The sequence below is a fragment of the Antechinus flavipes genome, chromosome 5 (genome assembly GCF_016432865.1).
Source record: "Antechinus flavipes isolate AdamAnt ecotype Samford, QLD, Australia chromosome 5, AdamAnt_v2, whole genome shotgun sequence".
In the NCBI taxonomy this organism is placed as follows: Eukaryota; Metazoa; Chordata; class Mammalia; order Dasyuromorphia; family Dasyuridae; genus Antechinus; species Antechinus flavipes.
Window position 1 is genome coordinate 38,444,552 of NC_067402.1, and position 19,593 is coordinate 38,464,144.

General features: G+C 35.3%; 1 protein-coding gene across 1 annotated transcript in view; it reads left to right on the forward strand.

Moving 5' to 3' along the window:
• DNAJC13 (DnaJ heat shock protein family (Hsp40) member C13) overlaps positions 1–19,593 on the forward strand; it is a 108,629-nt gene that overhangs the window by 69,578 nt on the left and 19,458 nt on the right. The window contains exons 37-49 of the mRNA XM_051962344.1: positions 489–624; positions 3,419–3,603; positions 4,392–4,466; positions 5,106–5,225; positions 6,640–6,819; positions 8,695–8,862; positions 10,520–10,633; positions 13,357–13,473; positions 14,222–14,399; positions 16,311–16,402; positions 18,640–18,739; positions 18,983–19,057; positions 19,234–19,346. Of these exons, the coding sequence (XP_051818304.1) occupies positions 489–624; positions 3,419–3,603; positions 4,392–4,466; positions 5,106–5,225; positions 6,640–6,819; positions 8,695–8,862; positions 10,520–10,633; positions 13,357–13,473; positions 14,222–14,399; positions 16,311–16,402; positions 18,640–18,739; positions 18,983–19,057; positions 19,234–19,346 (1,653 nt within the window). The remainder of the gene's footprint in view (positions 1–488; positions 625–3,418; positions 3,604–4,391; positions 4,467–5,105; positions 5,226–6,639; positions 6,820–8,694; positions 8,863–10,519; positions 10,634–13,356; positions 13,474–14,221; positions 14,400–16,310; positions 16,403–18,639; positions 18,740–18,982; positions 19,058–19,233; positions 19,347–19,593) is intronic.

The following is a 19,593-nucleotide window of genomic DNA, read 5'->3' on the forward strand; positions in this document are numbered from 1 at the left end:
ACAATACAGAATTTTTGATTGCTGACGATTTAAGAAATTAAAATTTAAAAGGCATTTTTATTATACTACCTTATCAGTGTTTATAGGTTGCTAAGTGGCCCATTGCATTAGAGGGTTGTGCATCTAGCTGTGTGACCCTGGGCAAGTCACTTTACCCTGTGTGTCTCAGTTTCCTCCTCTGTAAAATGAGCTGGAGAAGGAAATGGTGCAACACTCTAGGATCTCTTCTGAGAAAGCCCCAAATGGGGTTACTAAGAGTCACAGACTCAATTGAGAAAAGAATGAACAAAAATTTTTAAAAAACAATTTAAATAGGAAATTATAGCTTTTTATGGTGAAATATTTTGCATTTGTTTTAGTAACTGCCTATGACAAATGAAGTGAAGATCTCACTTGTCATTTTTTCCACAGACTATTTTGTTTAACTTTGACTCTAGTTTTCCCATTACTGTAAAACAAGTGTGCTGTTTATTTTTGTTTCTTTACAGGATATGTTTGAAAAAGTAAATAAAGCCTATGAATTCTTATGTACAAAATCAACCAAAATAATTGATGGCCCAGATCCAGAAAATATAATTTTGATTTTGAAAACACAGAGCATCTTGTTTAATCGGCATAAAGAAGGTGAGCATGGGAAGTTGGTTCTCCTTTTGTTTAAATTTTCTTGTGAGTTTTCTTCCTCAACTAGTTGTGTTATCACAAGGGACCATAGTGTGGCCTAATAGAATGAGTACTGAACGAGGAGTCGGGACACCTATATTCAAATCCCTTCACAAACATTAAGGAACTATAAGTATTTTGGCAAATCACTGAAATCTCAATTGTAATTTTTTCATCTTGAAAATATGGATGATGCTTTTTCCACCTGTTGTAATGGGGAGTCTGGAAGGAAGTGGGAGCACTTTGCAGGCCTTACAGAGCTACATAAATTTGAGCTGTTATTACTTGATATTTTCTAAGTTATAAAAAATTATAAAATATATCAAAGGAGAATGAGGGCATCTTTAACGATTTAGATCTCTGAGGGAGCACCTTTAGCAATTTAGATCAATGTGATGTATTCCATCAAAACTAATTTTAAAATTACTTTTATAGGGGTAACTACCCCTATAATAAAAGCTTGTAAAAACTTTTACTTTAGTGATTTCTAATATATTAAGCTATTGATATGTAAGTTCAGGCTTCAAGATAGGAGGAGCATTTGGGGAACTGAGTTATATTATAAAGCATTCTTTGTCATTCATGGATCCAAGTTGCTAGGTTTATTTTTACTTTTTTTTCTGAAATGAGTTTTGATGGCAGGCAAAATGGATTAGTTGTCCCAAAAAAAGGAACATAAGAACTAGCAGATTTAATCTACTCCCAGAATGTGAGATGCAGATTCTGAGTTTACTTGCTTAACTATAAGAAATTAACTAAAGGCTATTCACCCTTGTTTTGCCTTGTTGTGACCAAGTCACAGGTCTAGCAGAGGTTATATGGAAAATCCCCCACAATCTTTTTGTACCTCTGGATCAATTCTTTGTCCAATAGGAGCAGATGACCACCTTATCACTTACAATCCTTTGATCCTTCTTATGTGGAGATACCTTGCTTCATCCACCTTATGATCCTGCTGACATATTGCTTATTTTAGCTTATGATTCCATCAGTGGAATTATTCTGTATGTGTGGTAGAGCTGTTCCAGGATGACTGGACATTTCACCCTGTAAAAATAGGGCCCTGGAAGGAGAAGGCATCTCAGATCAAGAGGAAGATCTGAGGTCCACTTCATTAGAGGGGACCATGAGCCCATTAATAATGTGCTGTTGATTCAAAGTTTAAGAAGGAGTCTCAGATCAGGAGGAAGATCTGAGGTCCACTTCATTAGAGGAGACCATGAGCCCATTAATAATGTGCTGTTGATTCAAAGTCTCTTATTGTAAGTGAGATCATTTTAATCCTCACAATCAGTCCTTAGGATGAACATATATAAATACTTTTCATTTGCCAGTGAAACAAAGCTTGGAGTGACTACTAGTAAATGCACAGGATGAAGGGAAGAGATCACAAGGCTTTTCACATACAAGAACAATGAGTTCTACTGAAGGGGATCACTTTTGATAGTTGTGAGCCTAAAATTCTCTGCTTAGGTCCAAGAAATTAACTTCCCAGACACAGTAAGGGTGAAAGAGGCAGAGGATTATTAGACTGCCTGCTTCAGATGAATCAGCTGTAAGTTATGGCTCCGAGAAGCACTGTTCAATGGAAGGCTTCACTTTTTGGTGCACAGTGTCCAGAACAAGGAGGGAGCTAATTTAGCGGGAAAATAGTGCTGATCAAACCACATCTGGGATACAGTGTTTAGTTCTAAGATAGGAATAGGAACAATGAGTGCAGTTTGCAGAGAAGTACATTTAGACTAAGGAAAAAAAATGTCCTTAAGCTTCATAACAGTCCAAAGCAGAAGCACCACAAAGAGTGTCCTCTATCTTTAAAGGACTTTAAAAAAATTTTCTGGTGATGTTGTAGAGGGAGGGTACTTAACCCGAGCAGCTTCTAAAATCTTCGTTCAGTTCTTAGTTCTGTCACTTTGTGATTCTGTGACTATATGAAATCTAAACCAAGAATTTGGATATAAGTACAGGGCTCTTTTATAATAGTGTATCTAAATTGAATTTTATGACTTAAAGTAAAACATCCTGGGATTGGGATCATAAGCAATTATTTTGTATCTAAATAAGTGACTACATTTAAAGAACTCATGAAATTTAGTATATGTAAACAGTGAGCTTCACTAGAGTTGTATATGTACAGATTGTAGCAAGTAACTGTGTGTTCTAGTTTATGTGCAGCCTGTTTGTATTCTTATTTAATGCAGGAATTTTCTATCTAGCACTTGAAAAAATGTTTTGCTAATTATATTAAAATGAGTATTTGGAATAAACAAAATAATATACTACTGATTTACCTTGCCACACACACAAAACAAAGGATACAGACTTGTTTCTGCCATGCCTCTAAGTAATTTTTTCATGTATACCTCAAATTTCTTAAAATGAGTTCTATTGTAGGGGAGCTGGGTGCTTACTGACTATAATACTTTCCTTATTTGTTAATTGAATATCCAGGTGTCCATAAGTAAAAATGTGTACAGGTTATAGAGGTAAACAGTTTGATAAATTCACAAAATCATAACTGCTAAATTGTACAGTCCATTAGAAAACCTGATCATTTTTTTTAGTAGGAACCTTTAACTAACAGATGAAATAACTAAAATCAGTGTCGAGGAAAAAAACTGAATGGATTTTTTTAAAAACTGAAATTGTGATATTTTATAGAACTGGGGTGAGGTTTTGAATATCTATATGTATTCCTGTATGCCAAACCATCTTAGCGTGCCAATAAAAATCTCTTTTGTTCTTTTGGTTATTTCAGATTTACAGCCTTACAAATATGCAGGGTATCCCATGTTGATTAGGACTATTACAATGGAAACTTCTGATGATCTCCTTTTCTCAAAAGAATCACCACTGCTGCCTGCTGCCACAGAGCTGGCATTCCATACTGTCAATTGTTCTGCACTCAATGCAGAAGAGCTAAGAAGAGAGAACGGAATAGAGGTAATGACTTTGTGCTTATCTGCACAATAGATCTGATGTCTCTACAGTTGCTTTTCTGCAAAAAAAGTCATGAAATATAAATGCTGTTAGCTTATTAATTTTTAATTTGTTTTTCTTTATACTTGCCCCTGGGATAAAATACTGGGTTCTGAATGTAATGCCACTCAACCATAATGCTTTGCAATAGAGTTGGAGCAGCTAGGAATTATAACTGGTGAATTTTGTTCTTCTGTTTTGTTTTGAATCCACTAAATAAATTGTTAATGTTGCTCAAAAGGAACTATTCAAAATGTTTTGATGAAGTTTTTTTCAAGTGCCATATTGGCGTCAGCCATTCAGCACTTAGTGGTCTTCTGAAGTTTTAATAAATTATGAGAAACTGATTGCATTGGGTCCCATAAGTCATCTATGTATTCTATTTAGGATCTTTTGAGAAATATATGTAGATTTTTGGTGAGAAAGAAATAAAGCTACTAATTAACATCAAAGGAGAAAAAAATCATCTAACAAATAATGAGATAAGAGTATCATTTTAAAATTGCTTTATTGGTTAATCAATACGGATTGTGGCCTTGCTTTTTTTTTTTTTTTTTTGGGGGGGGGGGTTCTCTCCTTGAATAAAACTGATATTTGGTTTAAGAAAGAGGGGGAAAGCTAGTTTACTATTGACATAGGAAGCTTTTTCCTCCCCCCACAAAAAAAAAATCTAATAAATTTTAGCATCAAAAATTGTAAACTTTGGGCTCCCAAACTGGATCAGAGTTAACTGTTAATTCATTTTTATATAGGTATTGCAAGAAGCATTCAGTCGTTGTGTGGCAGTCTTGAATCGTTCTAGTAAGCCCACAGACATGTCTGTGCAGGTAAGCTCATAGAAGCTATTTATATTCATTGACATAGATTAGGAGGAAAGAGCTTAATATTGGAAGTGAGCTGTAAATGTATTTTCTCATCTATAAAATGGGGATAATGTTTATAGTTAAAGATGTTGGGGAAAGTACCTGAAGGTTTATAAATGACAGAAATGAGTTTACATCTTAGCAAGGGAAGAATTTATGTGTTTATTAATAATTAACATTATTGAGCACCTATGATGCAACATCTTGAAGAATGAAGTATTATTTTAGTTCTGTCTTTTTAGTTGAATGCTATGTGTAGGTGGATTGCAGCTAAATATTCGAATCATAATTCATTCATTAGCCCATCCTTTCTTCTCCAAGATAGCTGACAAAATTTTATCAGTTGACATGACTCTTTACAAATAAAATTAAAATGTCTATACATGAAGACTAACAAAATACAACCATAAAAATTAAGATTTTTGCTGCACTAATGGCCTGAGTGAATATATGGCATAGGCAACTGATGAGGATTTTCTATACACTGGTGAATACTTCATTGTGCACAGTGCATTGACTGAAATTCTGAGCTAATTTTCCTTTTTTTTTTCCTTTAAGTGACTATATATAGAACCATATCTTCTCTTATGTTTCTGCTTTCAGGTGTGTGGGCATATATGTAAATGTTACAGTGTGGCCGCTCAGTTTGAAGAGTGCCGAGAGAAGATCACCGAGATGCCAAGTATCATCAAGGATCTCTGTCGAGTATTGTATTTTGGCAAGGTAAGCTTGTTTTTAATTACTTAACTTCTTTAGAGTATATCTAATTCTAATGATTAAATAGGTAGTTCCACAAGTTGGTTTTTTTTTTTTTTATGTTGTTGTTGCCCACAAATGTATATTCAATCTTTAAAGTTCCTCAAGTCATATGAATAGTAATCCTTAACTTTCCAAGGCCTAAGGGGAGGAGATCGAAGTAGGTAAGATAGAAACTGGACACACTCTTCTGAAGTACTGCTAAGATTGGAATATGCCAAGCAGTAAGAGAGTTTTGGTCAACAGATAACACTGATAAGTGCAAGAAGTTTGTTGATTGACTAGTCTTGTCAGGTTCTACTTATACCTAAAATAATAGACTCTTTGTTGATTTTTGGAAAAGGTAAATATGAAAAGATAATCTGAAGGGATTCAGTAAAACCAAACTGTTTATATTCCTTCATGTAACACCTAAGAATTTTATCATTATTTAATTTGGGGGGGAGATGGAAGAGAGTATAACAATTGAGGTTAAGTGACTTGCCAGGATTCTCCTGACTCCACAGCTGGCACTAAATTTTATCATTATTCAGACAATTAAAAAGGAGTTACATAGACAAGGTATGGTGGATATGAGTCTCTTAAAAGAATGATCTCTTTAAAAAATAAAGGAATGAGGGGGCAGCTAGGTGGTGCAGTGGATAGTGCACCAGCCCTGAAGTCAGGAAGACCTGAGTTCAAATCTGGTCTCAAGACACTTAACACTTCCTGGCTGTGTGACCCTGGGCAAGTCACTTAACCAAAAGACTTGGCTACTCCAATCAATACAGTAATTAAAGACAATTCCAAAGGACTCTGATGAAAAGGGAGAAATAAAGAACTCCTAGTACAAATTGAAGTATAATTTTTTCTATTTTTCTTAATGTTTTGTGTAATTGACATATTATTTGCCTTCTCAGTAGGTATAGAAAGGAGTAAAAGGGAGGAAACGAATTGGAAGCTAAATTTTAAAAAGAAAAGAATGCTCAAAAATAAATAATACATTTTTTTAGGTAATCAGTTTCTGTGAACTTGATGTTTAAAAGTTAGGTTGGGATCTGGGGGTATTGGAACTTGGTTTCTGCTATAGTCAGGATATTTGTCTGCAACCTTTGTAAAAGGTGGTGTTTGTATGTCTCAATTTATAGCCTATGTCTAGGCTTTCTTCCTATAGAAGTTGTTAAGTCTTTGTTGATACTAAAATCAAAGGAACCTGCCCTTTTTCCTCTAGTTATCTCTGTGTCAGGCATTGATGGGAATAGAATTCAAATTAGAAATAAAGTAGGAAACATAATGATCTCTAAATATACAATAAGACTAAAATCAACTCTAAGAAACCACTTGGTTCTTAGGAATTTCAACTTTCTAATTACCTTTAATATCTTTGCTTTTGATTTTTCAGAGTATCCCACGTGTAGCATCTCTTGGAGTAGAATGTGTCAGTTCATTTGCAGTGGATTTCTGGCTACAGACCCACTTATTTCAGGCAGGAATTTTGTGGCATTTACTTGGATATCTGTTTAATTATGATTACACTCTAGAAGAGAGTGGCATTCAGAAAAATGAAGAGACAAATCAGCAGGTAATTTTATCAGGATAACTGGTATATTGAATTTGTACTTTAACCACTACAGTAAAACTAGTCCTCTGGGAAATAGATCAGTCATTTTAGGTAGCCATGTTTTGTGAGCAATTCTCCTTTCCAGAACCACAAACTTTTGTTAAAAAATGTTGACAAGAACTCATTTTAGGAAGATTTTAGACACTTCTCTTTACATTCAGTAACTTTCTTATTATTACAATTTTTTTTCAACAAATAATCAGTTTTTCTTTTCCTATTCCTTTATTTAAAAAAAAAAAAAAGGGTATGTGTCGGGGAATAAAGCCCTCATAACATATATCTGTAGTAAAGAAAAAAACAAATTCCCATGTTCATTGTCCCAAAATGCACGTCACATTCTGCATCTTGAGTCCTTTCATAATGAAACTATATTGCATTTTTCATCTTTGGTTATCTGGATTTATGGTTGTTCTCTGGGCTGATCAATGATTTTAAGTCTTTCAAAATTGTTTGACTTCGTAGTATTTTTATTATTACATAACTTTTCCTGGTTCTGTTCACTTCACTCTGCCTCAGTTCCTACAAGTCTTCTCAGATAATGAATGTTTTTTTAATTGATGTGACCTGTGATCAGAACAGAGTACAGAAGTATTATCCTCTCCTTATTCCTATGAGCTTACTTCCCTTAATGCATTTCTAGATTGAATTAACATTTTTGTATGCCTTGTCTCCATTTGGTTTGCACTGAACTTGTACTCCACTAAACTGTCAGTTTTTGTTTTTTTTTTTTTTTCAAACAAGCTACTATCTAATCATGTCTTCTCTCTCTCCTTGTGAAAGGATAATACATTTGTGTAAGAAACTATATTTGTATCCCTATTAAATGTTGAATTGAGATTTTTGATTTTTGATTTTACTTTTCAAGTTACCTTCTATCCACTCCACCCCCATTGAGAAAGCAAGAAAAATAAAACTTAAAAACACATACATTAAAACAAAAATTCTGATGCTGAACAAATCAGAAAAAAAAAAGTCTCAGTTTCCACTCTGAGTCTGTTACCTCAGAAAATGGAAGTGGGCAGTGCCAGTCTGCTTGATCTTGAGTTAAAAACTTGTTTTCTTGATTTAGGATCATTGTTATACAGATAAAGTCAACTGTACTAGTGACACTTTTTAATACTAATTCAGAGATGCAAAGTGATTTTCACTGGAGCAAATGTCACTGGGATGCTATGCTCTTTCAGTTGTAGGTGTTGTCTCTGTTGTTGCTCTAACTTTCATCTTTCTTCTCATTGCTTTCAAAATGTTTATAGCCAACCCTGTATCTTGGCATCTGATTTATTGTTTTTTATTTTCTTTGGTCATGAAAAATTTGATAACCAAGCTGATTAAAATTATATGTAAAGGAAAAGCAAATAGGTCACCTGAAAACAGAAGTTTCATTTGTGGAGAATGTAAGCTTTAGTGTATGCTCTTTGACAATGTTTTTGCTCAAATGATTTTTGTTTATTTTTGGTTCTTAACTGAGTTCTAAACAAATAAAGCCATCAGCTGAGCTCCATATAGATGAGGCTATTGTTTATTATAGAATAAGGAAGGATCGACAGAGTGATAGAGACCAAACCTGTGCTGTTATTGAAAGGGGGAACTTCAGGTGAAAGGATTCCCTTATCAATGCAAATTGATCCCTTCCCTGTAAGTTTTCTGAAACACTGAGGAGAGGAAGTGACTTAGCCAGCCAGTACATATTAGAGGTTGGACTTAAACCTGGAGTTGCTGTTTTAAGGCTGTCTCTTCCTCTGTTGTGCATGTGTACATGCATACATACACAAAACAACTTGATTGGTGTACAGTATGAATGTGCAGGTAAACATGTAAATTCTCTTTTCATAACAGGAAGTAGCCAATAGTCTTGCCAAGCTAAGCCTCCTCGCTCTCAGTCGCCTCGGTGGGTATTTGCTTGGTGAACAATCTACTCCAGAAAATCCAACAATAAGAAAAAGTTTGACTGGTTTACTTACGCCATATGTTGCTAGAAAACTTGCTGTAATTGGCCCTGCTGAGGTATGTATGTCTTGGATTATTTATGACTTCAGTATCTTAGAATGGTATTCCAGTAACTTCTGAGTTACTTTGGGTATAAATCAGATTATTTGAGATATTGTGGCAAAAGAAACAGAACCATGTTGATTGTGCTTTAGGAAACAAGGATGAATAACAAAATAGATATTTGTGTTGTCTACTGATCTCAGTTTATTACACTATGGTGTTGAGGAATCCGGGATATTTCCAGGCTTCAATTTGCTCTGTAAAATGAGGGTAAAATTTTCCTTGACTATCTCACAGGTTATGGAGGAAATCATTTTAAACTTTTAAAAGATCTTTCATAGAAAAATTTGTACCCATTACACCTCTAGATGATTGCAATAAAATAATAGTTGAGCCAAATAGTTATTTTTCAGTAGATTTTTAATCATCGTAATTATTGCAAACAATTTGTATTGAATATTTTGAAAGAAAACTATTTTGCAAGCTACATTTAAAATGCAAATTTATGAAGGTAAACTTGAGTTATTAGGCACATTATGTTGACTAATCACTTAAACTTTTTAGAGATGCTTTTCACTTTTCTGTTAAAATAAATGGCCTCTGAAGTTTCTTCCATTTGTCAGGTTCTGGGATTAATCTGGAAACATTCTTTAAGATGTCTGTGTACCTGATTTGATTATAAGGACACTAAGTTAGAAATGGGGGTCTGACTTGTGATTTCGTTCAGCTAGGGAGCTTGGAGGTAAAGAGCCCTACCAAGAGAAGGGGCAGCATCTTCTCTTTAAGTTAGAGAGATGCCTGGGATACTGGGAACTTAAGGCCTGCAAACATTATCTGTTATGGCAAGATGGGAACCCAGACCTTCTTGGTTCTGAATCCAGTTCTCTCAAAAATATTCAGGATTTTTTAACTATTAAAAAAAAAAAGTGTTTAAACAATGATGTTGCCTACATGAAAAGTGACCTTTTTTTTTAATGTTGTTGGACACAATATAAAATACTCACTTTGTACAAAGCTTGTGTTTGCTTTTCGATTTTTGTGACGTCAGTAATGTCTTTTTGCCTTCTTTCCAGAGGCTGTGTGCTATCTGGAATAGAATGTAGTTCTTAGACCTGAAGTTCTGAGTGGGGATTCTGTCCCAAACACTTAGTTTTGCAGCCCTGGGCAGGTGATTACACCTTTTTGGGTCTGTTTTCTCACCTCTAAAATAAAGTAAAAAAACAGCACCCAACTTACTGACCTATTTTGAGGTTACAAATTAGGTAGTATGTGACCAGTAATTTTATTGTTGGAAGTATTGACATTCAGATTGCTAATTAGCAATATTTTAAACACTTTAAATGGAAATACTTGCCTTCATTTCTCTGATTTTAAACAGTTGTCATGTACAGTGTTCCATATTTCTAAAGTGTGGACTGTTGGGATTGCTTAATTTTTCTTCAGATTAATTGGTAGGATTAAACGGCATGTCCAGATAAGATGAAAGTAAAGAAGAGTTGAATATTGGAATTCATAATTTTCTGCTTATACACTTTTCCAAAAAAGCTTTAAATCAGAGCTTGGCTTTGATTGGGCTGGATCTTTGAGACCTGGGTTCTGTGGTAAATAAGGTGGTGTGTTTGTTTCTTTTAAAATTACATTTAAAAAGTGAATTGTTTTTCTGTTTTCCTAGATTCTGAAGATGCTTAATAGCAACACAGAGAGTCCCTATTTAATTTGGAATAACTCAACAAGAGCAGAACTACTTGAATTTCTTGAATCCCAACAAGAAAGTATGATTAAAAAAGTATGTTATCTTTTATAAAATCAATGGTAACAAAGTGTCATTTTTGGAAAGAACAATCCAAAGTGACCTATTTTTAACGGGATAAATCAGTTCAATAAAAATTTCTTCAATTCTAGTAGGATTATTCTTATATCCAATTAGACTTCCAAAAGGAATACAAAAATAAGAATCTTGCTGCTAATCTTACTGGTACTTAGCATATGTCCCCTTTAAGGAGAATTTTCCTTAGTGGTAACCAAAGTTTATTTTATTTTTTAATTTTTTCATGCCATTTAGATTTGTTATACTTTATGGTCAGTCAGTTAATATATACAGTTTTCAAATTTCTTTCCTTTACCAGAAACCAAAATTGTTTCTTGATGGTAAAAACTAAATGATTATTTTCTTATCTAATGTTTTCCTCCTTTGGGAAAACCACTGCTTCAGTGTTTTCAAGGAATTCTCATTTCATCAGTATTGTCTCTTCTAATGGAGACCATAAACATTTAGAGCCATAGGAAATGTACTTTCTGTGTTTCTGTGACCAATTGTCAGGTGATGATCAATCCCAGATCCAATTAGAGCGTGGTCTTCAGACAACTGTTATCAGTCTTTTACCTTTTGGTGGAACCAATTGGAGCTGATAGTTGACTGGTGTAGCCAGAATCATATGAACACTTCATTGAAGCCTCAGAGCACAGCTTTGATAGATGATGTAAGGAAGAAAGCTCCCAAATCCTGAAATATGCAAAAGCTAGGCAGTAAGAGAGAGGATGGACAAACAAAAGCGTGCATCATTTATTAGTGATAAGCTGTGAAATAGGATATGTCAGCACTTCAAAATGTATCCAATGTTTTATCATTTTAGTACTTTCATATTCAACTGACTGTTGTTTCAATTTAATTTTATTATTTTTGTCCTGTTTTTTTCTTTTACTTCAATGAAAAGTGGCAATTACTTATCTTTCTTCCTCAGCATTAATGAGCCTAGACTTTTTAACCCTTTCATAATTTTTTCCTTATACTCTGATCAGATTGGTAACAACCAATGCTTAACTTTCACCAGACTTAAAATATATTGAACAAAATAACAAGGACATAGTACAAGCAGCCTTCAATTTACTTAAATGCTTTACCTATAAATAGCACCTTGGAATAATCAGTGACAATAGGAACTCCACTCCTCTACTTCAAATTTCTCACCTCCCTTACTATCTCTTCCCTGCCTGTTATCCTTAACTTACTTCAGCTCGATGTGTTTACTAGGGACAAAAGTACAAAGAAAATTGCCTTTGCCTTCACAAATCTTAGTTCTCTGAGATTTGCAACAAACACATATATGAGTAAATGCTAGATATTTTGAGAAGGGATAAAGCACTGACATTGAGGGTCAGGAAGTCCTTCATGCCAGAGATGACACTTGAGCCAAAACTTGGAGAAACCTTGAAAATAAAGCTTCTCAGAGATGGTGATGAAGACAGTATATTTAAAATATGGGAAATGACTTGTGGAATATTAAATTTCAAGAATAAATAATAAAATATTTTGTGAGAATAAGAGTTGGTGAGGCAGAAGAATGTCATATATAAATCGGCAAGGTGCCAGGCTGACTAAAAGAAAGTGTGTTTTAGCCTAGAGATAGGGAGCTACTTGAAGATTATTTTTTGTAAAGAAACTGGCATAGTCATTGCCATAGAAAGATTATTTTGGCAACTGGAATGTTGGCAAATAGAAAGGCTTCTAGAAGCAGGGAGACAGTTTGGTAATGAGTGCCAAGTGGGTCTAAAGAGAAGAGGGTGAGTTTGAGAGATGCTGTGGAAGAATCAGCAAATTGGGCAACTGGCTACACATGACAGGGAAGGAGAATTGTAGAAAGAGGAGAGAACAGAGTTGTGGGTAAGGGGACAATGCGGGCCTTAATGCCAAAAGGGAAATGTTGGAAAAGTTTCTTTTGGGAAATGTAGGTGGGGGAGACACCCATGGGCATCCAGGTGGATTTTGTTCAGCGCACATTTGGTGGTATGTAAAGGGAATGCAGAAGAAGTGAAAGTCACATACCTGGATCTCAGACTTTGCTATATAATGGGGTCTTTGAGGCTATCAGAAAAAGGACACAAGAAGTTCTTAGATTGCTGTTGCCTGGCCCCGTCCAATTCCTATAGAATGTCTTCATTTTTCTGTGTTGAATAACTTGTGTCACAAGCAACAAAGATAAATTAATCTTCTTAATTATAATTTCTCATCTAGTATGGTGTGGTCTCTGACAGTAGGACCAGTGACAGTAAATATCCCTTAGCTACATCTCTTTTCTTTAAACCCAAGTTGCTTATTATTGAACTGATACCATTTTTTTGAACTACCAAGAGTCCCTATCAAGGTTTTTTATCTAATGCCCCCTTTTTAGCTTGTGGCCATGGCATTCTATGAATTAACAGACACAACAGTCTTAATGTGGTTTTCTTTGGAATCTATCTTCAGGTCCTTTGGTGTAGTATAAAGTCCCTTCTATTTTATATATAAGTAGGATAATATGGAATCTAAGTGAGGAAAAAAAAGGATGTGGTAAGGACAAAGTGAACCATCAGACAGTCCCCAATATATTGCAAGTTACTATTGGAGGGTAAAAGCACCATTTTCAAGAGGTTCCTTAGTGTTCTTATTTCAACTGATTGGAAGACTGAAAATATAGATCATGTAGAGTATGTATCTGTGATCATAACTAAAAAGCATTTTATTTTTCAAAGGGTGACTGTGACAAAACATATGGATCAGAATTTGTGTACAGTGATCATGCCAAAGAACTTATTGTAGGAGAAATTTTCGTCAGGGTATATAATGAAATCCCTACTTTCCAACTAGAGGTAAGTTTTCAATAAAAAGAGTTATGCTTGAATTTTTTCAATGTTAGAACATTTATTATGGAAATCACTTCATTTTGTTGAGCAGAAGTAATCTAAATAGTAAAATATATTGCATTTTCACAGATCTTGGACTCATTTCTACAGCACTAATATGTTGTGGAAAATGAGGGCAGGGAGCTAGGATGATAGAGGGTGGGGAAAAGATAAACTTTTTATTTATAGCAAATTCTCTAATCTACAAAGGGATAATAATAGTCTTTGTTTGATGCCATGGTGTCTCTGTAATGTATATAAATATAGCTTCACCAAAGGGCTCCATTTGAGAATGCAATGTCCATATTCTGGTTTACAGTTTGTCTAATCTAGCATTTTCCTAGCTAGCAGGCAAGTTAACTCATCAGTTTTTATTTAATAGTTTGTAAGGCCAACTAGAGAAGATTTCCTCAAAAGTGATGGGCAGTCTTCTGGGATGATGGGATGAATATATAGCGTTACCAGTTAGGCTCCTTATCTCTGAAGAGATCTAAGAAAATATTTTTCTTTCCACTATATTTAGAAACATTTTCTTTTGTGGGGGTGGTCAAGAATTTAAGTTTTAGAAGAAAAACAAATAGTTCTACAATAAGATGTAAATTATGGAAAACAAAATGTTTGTTAAATGGTAACTTTTGCCCTGCTTTTGAAATATTGTACACTTTTAAATTTTAATGTAATGTATACCTGATTTTTATTTCATTTTAAAATTTAGCTCCCAAAAGCATTTGCTGCAAGTCTTTTGGATTACATAGGCTCCCAGGCCCAGTATCTCCACACTTTCATGGCTATCACACACACTGCAAAAGTGGAGTCAGAGCAACATGGAGATCGATTATCAAGAGTTGAAATGGCTTTGGAAGCTCTGAGAAATGTTATAAAACACAACCCAGGTATGTAGATGTATTTTATTAATAAGTGCTTCTATAATTCTAAAAAACCAATCTCTAACTGTATGGACACTATAGATTTGCCACACTTTAAAAAGAAAATGAAGGTATTTATCTCAAGATAGATACAGAGTGGGTTGTGGGCTAGATTAGATTCTCTTCTTGACAAGTTGGGGAGAGGAATTGAAATCATTTTGAAATTTATGTTGCTGTGCAAAGAACAATAAAATTAAATGAATTAAAGTAGTTACAAAAGATCAGATTGAGAAAATAAAATATATCAGATAAAGTAGCTACTAATGGCAATAATGGTTTAAATTGCTTGGCATTTGAGTTGCTTTAAGCACAGAAGCTACCTTATTCATTTTTATATCCCTGACAGCATCTTGCACAGAAAAGGTACAGGGGATATTTGTTGAATAAATAACCTTTCAAGCTTTATGATTGAAAGTCCTAGCAAAAAGTAGATTCTTCATTCCCCATAGAGCTTTAAGAGTAGATTCATGTTACTCCAGGACTGGGTTGTTGGCAAATTGAATATGGATTACTGTCTCTCTGCAGCTCATATGCTAAGATATCTTTTACATGTATATAGGTGGTGGACTGAATTTGGTGTGTGAGCCATATTTGCCCACATCTGACCTAGCACTACAATCATAACTGGTGGCAAGTAAATAAAGTCAGTGGCTTTAAAATAAACTCTTCCTTTCCTAAGAGGAATTTGTACCCAGTGCAGATTCAGTTCAATAACACTAAAGTTTATGTTTGTTTAACATTATGAGAAGATACCGGGTAAGGATCAGTACAAGGAGTCCAATCCAGGGATAAGCATGAGCTAAAGGGTAGTCTGGAAACAGCTTGACTAGAACATAAAAGAGTCTGGGAAAAGAAGTCACTTGTGATAACTCTGACAAGATAATTTAGAAAAAGATCGCAGGGCCATGAGGACCAAAGTATTCATTCTTTTGTTGCTTGTGGTTTGATGAAGCAGTGATGTGGGGGTACATTTGGAAGATTCTATAGGTATTGATCTAAACCAATAACTGTAGAGTGGGTGAATGAAACAGGAAGGCTGCACTGGTGAAATTATAGAATCAGACTATAGCCTTGTCAGTTTAAAAATGTTTTTATTCTAGTCCATTTTAAAGCTTGGCTCAGCGTCTTCAAAAAGGCCTTTTCCAGATAAGAAAAAAATCATTAGGTTACAAGCTTATAAATAAAAGTTAGATGCATACTGTCATTTATGGTGGCAGTTTCATAGAATATAAAACATACTACTACTTAGAAATTTAAAAAAATCATTGCTTTACTCACTCTGGATAGCTTTTGTTGTTATATACATTGGGTATTTTGATACCTTTTCTACTTAGGTTCTAAAGATTACTGTTGTCCAAAGTAATGTCTGAATCTCTCCAAATATTGAAATTGAATCCAAATCCAAATGGGGGTCTCTTAGTGCTGCCAAGAAGAAAGGCCCCTTAATAATAAAAATAGGAGAAGAACTAAAACTCACACTTTAAAATTTTGAACTACTGCTGAAGGATACTTGAAAGACCACTGAGGTCCAACTCCCTCATTTTATCCTTGATATTCAGACCAAGGGATTTCTACTGGCTTGCTTATGGCCACTCTTCAGCATAAGCACCACAGGTGGTATTTAAAGAAATGACCTGTGACAGAGCTCGTGCGGGTCCAAGTTTATTTGGCAGAGATGGCCACCATGTTTTTAAAATGGGGGAAAAGGAGCAAAAGCTCAGAAAACCAATGGCCACCAATAGATGAAATTTTTCTCTTAAAGCTTAAGCATTTTATCCAATGACCAGAGTTTGTGTCACAGTTAAGATAGTTAAGAAATAGCATTGTGCTTTCTAAAAGGCAGTCTTTAATTCAGTGAATGCTCTCTTATTTCCACAGGCTCAGAGTGTGAGTGTGTTGGTCATTTTAAACTGATATTTTCCCTTCTCCGTGTCCATGGAGCTGGCCAGGTGCAGCAGTTGGCTTTAGAGGTAACACCTTTTCTGACGAGGTTGGGAGGGGCTGGAGTCAGAGCATTAGTAACCCAGAGTCCATTGCCAGTTGTTTTTTCTTTTCGCTTACAGAGAAGACTTAAGTTCATCCCCAGACAGTAGGGCCCAATAAAGAGAGAATTGTTGTTTTTTAAAAAATAAAAAACTCTTCTCTAATCCTGGTTCACTGAAGAAGATGGAACATGATTGAGTAGGAAGCTGCTTCCTTTGAAGTTAGGACATGGGAATCAGACTTTGCTGCTTTCGCTTGACTGTACCTGTGTGACCCTGGGCAGCCATTTAATTTCTCTGGGCCTTAGTATTGTTGTTCAGTCACTTGAAGGGTGTCAGACTCTATGGAGTTTTCTTGGCAGAGAGATGGGAATGTTTTGCTATTCCCTTGTCCAGCTCATTTTACAGAGGAAGAAACTGTGGCAATTGGCTTTTTGAAGCTGGGTTTTAACTAGGCTTTTCCTGCCCCCAGGCCCAGCTTGTTCCTTAGAGTCTGTGAAGCCATAGTGTCCTCACTGCTAAAATGCGGGGCTTGGGAAAAGCAAACATGACAGCTGCCTGAACAGGAGGCAAACTATTTCCTGATTTCAGGAAAGCCCAGAATTCTCACTAAACTTTCTAGTGATCCAGTGAGAAATGATGATAAATAACTTTTCCTAGAAGCTGCCTCAGAGCCTTAGGACAACAGGAGAGGGAGCTCTAGCACAGATGAGCCTAGTGGCCACCAGAGGTGTGGGCACTCTGAGCTAGGTAGCAAAGGCTGGGGAATCCTGAGGAAGCCTAGTATGGGTTCTTGGTAGCTCTCAAAAGCAGCCTTTTTCATAATTGTGAAAAGAGGATGAGAAAACCACAATAGATAAAGGTATGAAGAACGAGTGTCCCCTGAGCCCTAGCTTCACCTAAAGTAGATAGAGAGTTGAAAATGCACGTGTGTGCACAGACACACACACAGTGGAATACTGCTGTGCTGTAAGAGACTCCCAAGAGGTGAGCTGGGACATTTACAGTGAGGAGAAGCTGGAGAGAAGTTTTTACCAGGCCAGCATATCAGGAGAGGAAAAGAACTTGGAAAGACTTAAGCTCTCAGGGAAGAAGTCTCTAATCCTCCTTCTGGTAAAGTAGACAGGAGAAGCAGGAAGAGACCTGCATTCTTAGGTTTATTTGGTCACTGAGTTGATTTGTTTTGATTGATTTATTTTTTGCAAATTTTTTCTCCTTTTAATAATATCATGTATTGTATCTTTTTAAACTAGAAATATGAAATAAAGAAAGGATTTCTCTCTACTCTGGGTGTAGAAATGCACCATTTCGTGTTTTAAATGCCAAATACAGATATATTCTTTTAAGTGAAGATGAGAAAACTGGGGGGAAGAAATTATGGATTTGGACTTTGGCTTCTGAAGTCCCTTCATCCAGTCTGTATCTGAGATCTTAGTTCTGAGATAGAGCATGTCTCCCTACCTAGGTCTGAAGCTCCTAGATGCGGAATCCTTAATACAGGCTCAGTATTGCAGGTGACACAACAGAAGAGGCCACATAAACCCCAAATCCATCATTTTCAGAAGGGGAAACAGGCTCTCAGAGACTTTGTGACTTTCCTAACCTTGCAGCAATAGCAAGCACAGCATGATTTGAAAGTAGTGCCTTGAAACTCCAGAACCAGTGCTCTTCTGTATCTGGGATTGTTGGAACTACATTGTTGTTTGTTTCAAGGTGTAAAGAACAAGTCACCTACCAATGTTTTTATTTTTTAATTAGGCCAAATTTATTATCGTTCTGCAACATTTACCAAAATGATGCTGATTTCTTTGTTGTGTGCCTTAAATTCAGCAATTTTAGTACTATTTATATACTGGCAACACATTTTTTCAGATTTATTAGTGTATTTGGAAGACATATTCATTCATCTTTACTAACTCTTAATTATGATTTAAAAACAAAATGCACTCTACTTTGGTATATACTACAGATACATATTTGATGGTATATTAAATGTTCATAAATATTGTGACTTTGTTTCTTGTAATGAATAAATAGAAAATCTCTGAAAGTTAAATTCTGGTTATATAAGCTTCCCTTTCCCTAATTTATTATTGCATTTACTTCACTTTATTTCAGCCCCAAATTTTCTTCCCCAAACTGCAGTGTGTGATATATTATTCTGTTGAAAACTGTAGAACTTTTTTGTTTTTTCATAACATATTGAGTCTTTGATTCATTTTCAGGTTGTGAACATAGTGACATCTAATCAAGAGTGTGTCAACAATATTGCAGAATCAGTAGTGTTGTCCAATTTACTGGCCCTTCTGCACTCACTGCCCTCAAGTGCGTATAGCCATTTATTAAACTTTTCAAATCACAGTATAGCCAGCTTTCATTTCTTTGTACCAATAGTGGGGAAAACATGTTACAAGTAATTGAAAAGTTTTTTTTAATCCCTGGCCTTCCAGTGAACCCTAGATAAACTCTTAGGGATCTACTGGGTCACTTAACTCTAACCCATGGTATTGTATGCCAACTCTGCAGTCATTTCTATTTATCTAGGTCATTCCTATTTATCCTCTGCAGGCCGCCAGCTTGTTCTTGAAACTCTCTATGCACTGACATCAAGTACAAAAATAATCAAAGAAGCAATGACCAAAGGTAATATCATCATTCAATTATTTCTCTTTGCTCCCCTGGAATAGCTTTTTTTAAGCCCCTTTGCATAAAACGCACATGTACTCATGTTTTGTGATGAGTGAGTGGCAGACACCCTTTTTTTTTTTTGGACACAGAGATGACTAATTCTGATAGTTGAACTCATTTTCCCTCCACAGGAGCTCTCATTTATTTGCTGGATATGTTCTGCAATTCAACTCACCCACAAGTCCGAGCCCAGACAGCTGAGCTTTTTGCCAAAATGACAGCAGATAAGCTGATAGGGCCAAAGGTAAACCCCCTGAATGCCCTGAATCTTATTAAATGAGTGAAGGATTAAATTGGAAGAAAGAATAATTTTATAATCATGTAATTTTTTCCTTAAAATAAAGCTAATAAAAATGTGTAGGAATGTGAAAACCTTTTAATAAGGAAACTGTAGCAAATTAAACTTGAGTCCATTTGTAGTAACTAGTGGTTTTAAGCAAATTATAATTAGAGGAACTTGCATTTTAATAAAAAATGTTACCCCAAATGAA